Source organism: Salvia hispanica, chromosome 5 (genome assembly GCF_023119035.1).
Source record: "Salvia hispanica cultivar TCC Black 2014 chromosome 5, UniMelb_Shisp_WGS_1.0, whole genome shotgun sequence".
Classification (NCBI taxonomy): Eukaryota; Viridiplantae; Streptophyta; class Magnoliopsida; order Lamiales; family Lamiaceae; genus Salvia; species Salvia hispanica.
In genome coordinates, this window is record NC_062969.1 from 20,570,935 (window position 1) to 20,577,831 (window position 6,897).

The window sequence follows — 6,897 nt, forward strand, 5'->3', positions numbered from 1 at the left end:
AACACTACTTTCAATGATTTTTTCTTCATCTCTCTCTTGCTTTGTCAAATTTTCTCTCAATCTCTCTTATTTTACTAATTTTACACTCTTACTTTACTGATTATGTATTAAAATCTGCAAGCCTGATGACGTAGTGAGACATCGCTTCGTCCATGATGGAGCATAAGGTGACGATGCACACCACCCCTCACTCGTATCACTAAACTCAACTTGGTTATGGATCAGTTGGCCACTACGACTGAGAAAAAAAGGTGATGGACCCCACAAGCCCCGATCTCCGACACGTGGAATCACATGATCAGCTTGTGCGAAGCAAATCAGAATATTCAATCAGGTCCGCATGAAATTACTAAAATACCCCAAAAGCCACTTATAAATAGCGGCTTCACTACATCACTTTCCTTAGGACAAACACAGTCTCTTCCAAGTGTAGTGTTTTCCTCTCTCTTTCTCTCTCTCTCCCTAGAAATGGAAACCAAAGGATGTCTGAGCAATTTCTTCGAGAAGGCCAAGCCTTACATAGCCATGACCTCTCTCCAATTCGGGTATGCCGGTATGAACATTATTACCAAAGTGTCCCTCAATAGAGGCATGAGCCACTACGTCCTCGTGGTCTACCGCCACGCCTTTGCCACGGCCGCCATCGCCCCCTTCGCCCTCCTCCTCGAAAGGAAAGTCAGGCCAAAGATCAGCTTCACCATTTTCTGCCAGCTCTTCGTTTTAGGACTTCTCGGGTTAGTTAGTTAGTCCTTAAAAATATAAACTATTTCCATTTTGGTTGTCCCTAAAAAATAGAAAATTTCTGAATATTCTATTTTAAGACGCAGACTCGACAATTCACTATTTTCTTTTCAGGTCTCTTATTTTAATTTTTTTTTTCTCTCTTACTTAACCAATTTGTCTTTTTTACTTCAACAATTACATTAAAACCTGTGTTGATGTTGGGCGGGGCAGGCCGGTTATTGATCAGAACTTGTACTACGCCGGGCTGAAGTTCACCTCGCCAACATTCTCATGCGCAATGAGCAACATGCTGCCTGCGATGACCTTCGTGATGGCGGTGATCTTCAGAATGGAGAAATTGGACATGAAGAAGACGAGATGCCAAGCGAAGGTGGCGGGAACAATAGTGACGGTTGCAGGAGCCATGCTGATGACGCTCTACAAGGGCCATGTTGTGAAGATGCTGTGGTCGGACTACATTCATCCCAGCAAATCCTACGATGCACCAGTGGCGACGCCTGTGGACGAGGACAAGGACTGGATCAAGGGCTCCATCTTCCTCATCATCGCCACCTTCGCCTGGGCCTCTTTCTTCATCCTTCAGGCCATCACTCTAAGGAAATACACGGCTCAGCTGTCTCTCACCGCGCTCGTCTGCTTCATGGGAACCCTGCAGTCCATTGTCGTCACCTTTTTCATGGAGCACAGACCCCACGCTTGGGCAATCGGATTCGACATGAACCTCCTAGCTGCTGCTTATGCTGTAATTTCTCATTTCCCAAATCAATTCAAAAACTCCCACAACACCATCAACCAACTAACTGTATTATTATTATTATATAATAATAGGGTATTGTCTCCTCGAGCATTGCCTACTACGTGCAAGGACTAGTAATGCAGAAGACAGGACCAGTCTTCGTGACCGCCTTCAGCCCCCTGATGATGATCATCGTCGCAATCATGGGCTCCTTCATCTTAGCCGAGAAGATTTATGTCGGAGGGTAAATATAATTAGTGCCAGCAATAATTCGTTTAGTTTAGTTTAGTTTAGTTTAATTTACGAATTAAAGCGCAGGCTTCTCGGAGGAGCTTTGATCGTGGTGGGGCTATACTCGGTGCTGTGGGGAAAATACAAAGAAACGGAAGCGGAGGAGATTCTTGAGCCGGTGAAACAAGGCCAGGGCATGGATATTGAGGCAAATACAATGCAAATTCACGGAGATGACGAGAGAAGGATGCCTGCACCGGTCATCACGATTAGCGCGACGCCGATGCTAGCGGTCGAGGCACCCAAGCCATGAGTTTTAGTTACCACTTTGAGGAGGAGAGAATAAATTTGAGGTGGAAGCTTTTTTCAGTCATTGTTGCTTCCCTTTTTTGTTTTGGAATTAGAAATTAAGGAAGCTTGTAGCGTTTGAGAATTTTGTTAAATCAAGTCTTTTTTTATTGATGGATACTTTGATGCTAGTGTTTTTCCTTATACAACTCCACTAGTGGATTAAATTCTGTCCATTTGTTCACACACTGATTCATATTCGCACTCACGAATTACACTTCCAATCGTGTCTCATCTTCAATTTCATCAACATTGCTTATATATATGAGCATGTGTTTTCTATTTTTATATATTCCACCCATCCTATAGAAATATGTCACTAATTAAGTTGAGTCATATTTCTTTTTGGATGTCCCAGCTAAGATGAGTCATTTTTTTAAAAAAAAAAAAAATCCAATCACTCTTACTTTATTACTTGGTAGCATTAGTTAATATGTGATACTTAGGGCTGACGAGTGATAAATTGTAATACGGCAGTTTATGGTTTTTAATCGTGTATAACATTGTAATAGGAAGAAATAGATTTTACATAACTAATTTTGAATGAATACGAATCACTGAAATACCACATATGATACTCCTTCTATTTCCTTTGTAATTTATACCAAAAAATCTCATTAATTAAATTTCGGTGACTATACTATTCAGCAGGTACAATATGCACAGTATCAAAGTGTTTTTTCCTGAGTGGAAGATGGAATCTGAATTTATGAAATGGACAACATACATGGGAATGTTGGCCTAAATGCTTATTGCTTTGTTCACTTGATTCCACCCATCTATCTAGACGCATATTATGATGATGTAATTCATGTAACTAGTATAATTTATAATAAATTAAACAAACCCCTGATCACATATTTATTCGATAGAGATCGATTTAGAACATTTTAATATTCATATGGATCAAGATTGCAAACATATTGTGCATGTATATATCTTTATGTGGTAGCAAAATGTAGTACGATTTGATTGATTATGTAAAATCGTGGGTCGATGAAAATATATTCTTGAAGAAATTAATTAATCATCATATGTCGTCAAATTTGAAGATAGCATATTGCTGTTTATGTTCCTTATGAAGTACTCATGTAGAATACGAATTACTCATTAAATTAAATCGGCTGTAAAATATTTAATTATTCTCTCCGTCCCTTATAATTTGTCACTATTTGACCCGACATAGATTTTAATAAATGGAATGAAAAGTGGGTTAAAAAAGTTAGTGGCATATGAGTCTTACTTTTATGTACTCCTTCCATCCCATAAAAGATGTCACATTTCCCTTTTTGGAAAAAGTACCCTCTCACATGAATATAAAAATTATATTTTCTCTCTCCATTTAACACACAAAACAAAATCTTCTAAAATCCCGTATCGTCCCACAAGTGTGACATCTTTTGTGGGACGGAGGGAATATTAGTTTTATAATAAAATATGAGTGAGAATGAGTTAGTGGAATTGTGGGGTTCACTACTTAAAATGGTAAAAATGAAAGGTGACAAATTTTTAGGGACAAACAGAAATAGAAATAAGTGACAAATTTTCAAGGACGAAGGAATATATTATACTCCCTCCGTTCTATAGTAATGGAGGCGTTTCTTTTCGGCACAGAGATTAAGAAAAATTGTGTTAGGTGCGTTAAGTAAAGAGAGAATAAAGTGGAAAATGATTAAGGTAGAGAGATCAAGAGAGAAAAAAGTAAGAGAGAATAAAGTAGATGTGGAAAAATGTGTTGACTTTTACCAAAAAGGAAAATGACTCTATTACTATGGAATGTAACAAATGGCAAAATGACTCTATTACTATGGAACGGAGGGAGTATATAATTAGGGATGTCAATCGTGTCAATCCAGCGGGTTTCGGGCCAATCATATCGCGTTGCATGTTAATCGGGTTGTGATTTTATGTATTGTGCTAGCCCAACGGGTTAATAAGGTTGCTACCGATAAAATTAACATGCGATCAATCCAATAAATAATGATGAAAATTAGTTATATTTTTAAAATGTAAAACATTTAATTATGATATATTTGATAATTTGAGATACATGCTTAAACTCAAACATAAACATGATCAAATATTAATATGTGAGATCTGTGTAAAATGAAATATAAACATATTTCGAGAAAATTTAAAGCATGTTTTAGAAATTTAAATATTTTTTAGTAAATTTGGAGTTTCTAATTTATTTATTTATTATTATATTAATAAAAAAATTAATATATAATTTGCATATTTAATATAAAATTGAAAATTATTTTATAGGTTATCTATATTATAAAAATAATCAATGAAGTGACGAATTAAGAGTCAAATAAATAAAATAATAGAAATTTTATCGGATTTTTGGGTCAGCACATCGGGTTATCGGGTCTAGCCTTAACGTGGTGTGGGTTAATCAGGTGCAGGTTATTCGGATTGTTATTATATCGGGCTATAAATTTTCAACCCTAGCCCTTAAAATTTGGCGGGTTGTTCAGGTCAGCCCACAGGTTGTGGGCTGCACTGACATCCCTGTATACAATACAAGTAGTATTGAGTGCGAGTGTTATATATCAACCATATATGGAGTATCATATACGCCCTAGACGTGGTTTGATGGTTGCCTCCTAAGGATAAAAAATACACTCCATCTGTCTCATAATAAGACTCACGTGTGGTATGGACACAAGTTTTTAGAATGTAAAGAATAGTGGGTTGAAATAGTTAGCTGAATATGTGGCCTACTTTTTTATATTAATTTTATAATAAAATGTAAGTGAAGTGAGTGAAAACTGCTTTTCTTCGTACTCAAAAATTCACAAGTAAATTAAAAACACGTAGAGCATGCGCAACCTGATCAAGTCAAAAGATAACCGGTTCAAGTTGGATAACTACTACTGGTCGTTGGTTGTGAACAAGAGACGTAGAGAGCATTCAAAACCTTAACGCACAATACTACTAGACTAGTAAAGGGAAGTAAGGGTCGAATCCCACAGAGATGGATGCGGTTGGAGTTGGGAATGAGACATCTGGAAGGTTGGTTGCGGCCACGCTTTAGTTTGGGTTAAGTTTAACTAAGAGAAATAAACTGATCAACTAGACAAGAGACATTTTGGACAAGAAAATTAACTAGATCAACTAAGCTAAAAATCCACTGACACAGGCGCGTGCACTACGCAAAAGTTGTAAACAACGAAAAGGCGACAGTGGCTGCAGTTTTAACTAACTTCCTTCTACTTCCTCTCTAAGCAACAAGACGAAAACATAGAGCACAAATCTGAAACAGAGCACAAGCGTAAAACATGAAATCGAACAGAGCGAAAGTTGATCCATGAGAAATTCACGTAAGCAAAAGCAGATCTAAGCTAATTAAATTAATTCCATGCAAGTTGACAAACGAAAATGTTGATCTACCTATGGGAAAGCATAAACAGAGCAGATCCAAAGTAAATAAAAGCGATCAAAGCAGAAAACACTAAATCCAACAAGGCTTGAACTAAAAATTAAAGATCTTCGGTAAAAGGAAACGGAAATAGAATTCTAGCACAATCGTAAAATCAAACGACGATAAAAAGGAAACAAGAGTAGCAACTAGAAACAAACATGATGAAATAGCTAAGCGATGAACGAAAAATAGAATGTAAATTGTTAACCCCTTGGGTACTACAAAAACTTCGAGCTAAGTTGACTCCTACGTAGATCCTGTCTCGTCTCCCTGGATGAGGAAGAACAGATGAAGACTTGAAATGGAAACGGCGACTCCTCCAGCAGCTAGCTAACTGTACTCCATACTAAGAAAACTAGACGAATTGAGGTGACTGAAGATGATGAGTGATTGTGGATGTGTACTCTCGTCATATTTATAGAGCAAACGTTGGGCCCAAATCCCTAGGGTAAGCCCATCTGGTTCTTTGACAACTCTGCCCTTTTATGGCAGCATCTGTTCTTTCTCTCTCATGTGACTCAGCACTGCAGATGCTCGACTCCACTTGATCAGTTGCTCTATTCCATGTTGTTTTCACTCCTTCTCTGAGTTGATTTGGTCATTCTTGCACTTGCCGATTTCTTCGTTTTATAGCTCCTGCACACTCAAATTCGCCACTCTTTTGCACATTGTTAGTCATGTTAGTGTAATAAACCCTATAAACCATGCATGTAACAAGCCCGATCAGTGAGCTAGTGGAATGTGAGACCTACTTATCATTTATGGTAAAAGTGAAATAAAACTCTTATTGTGCGACAGATCGAAATGACAAAATGTGACTCTTATTGTGGGACGGTGGAAATAACTTATATGCGTTTGTATAATTCTCAATACGTAACTCCCATAAAGAACCAATCTTAAATTTTCTGGGCTATTCACTCATACTCCCTCCGTCCAAGGTAGTTGGAGCATTTTTTTGGGCACGCAATTTAAGAAATTGATATGTTAAAAAATAAAATTGAGAGAGTAAATAAGAGAGAGGATAAAGTAAGAGAGATGAAAAAAGAGGTACGAGAGAAATAAAGTTTTTACCAAAAAAAATGACTCAACTATCTTAAGACAACTCAAAAAAGAATACGACACAATTACTTTGATACGGAGGGAGTATTATTTTTAGTTATAATTCCAAAAGTCTATATTTTTATAGATAAGGGGAAATAGTAAATTTCAGTTTTCTTTCCCTAAACACTAGGGAAACCTTTTACTCCCTCCGTCCCAAGATATTAGAGCTTTTTCTTTTGAGCACAAGAATTTAGGAGATAGTGTAAATTTCAGTTTTCTTTCCCTAAATACTAGGGAAACCTTTTACTCCCTCCGTCCCAAGATATTAGAGCTCTTTCTTTTGGGCACGCTGCGTAATGAAGTTGGT

General features: G+C 37.3%; 1 protein-coding gene across 1 annotated transcript; it reads left to right on the forward strand.

The window, feature by feature from the left end:
- The first annotated feature begins 417 nt into the window (after window positions 1–417).
- LOC125187494 (WAT1-related protein At5g07050-like) lies at window positions 418–2,190 on the forward strand. Its single transcript, XM_048084091.1, has 4 exons — window positions 418–734; window positions 955–1,486; window positions 1,573–1,724; window positions 1,799–2,190. Exons 1-4 carry the CDS (start codon window positions 469–471, stop codon window positions 2,022–2,024), a joined length of 1,176 nt encoding a protein of 391 aa, XP_047940048.1. The 5' UTR covers window positions 418–468; the 3' UTR covers window positions 2,025–2,190.
- Window positions 2,191–6,897: the final 4,707 nt, after the last annotated feature.

Excerpts from the sequence above, each read along its gene's own strand:
- LOC125187494 (XM_048084091.1), top strand. The coding sequence starts at position 469 with ATGGAAACCAAAGGATGTCTGAGCAATTTCTTCGAGAAGGCCAAGCCT. Across the intron at positions 735-954 it reads TTCGTTTTAGGACTTCTCGG|GCCGGTTATTGATCAGAACT; the intron begins GTTAGTTAGTTA and ends TGGGCGGGGCAG. Across the intron at positions 1,725-1,798 it reads GAGAAGATTTATGTCGGAGG|GCTTCTCGGAGGAGCTTTGA; the intron begins GTAAATATAATT and ends ATTAAAGCGCAG.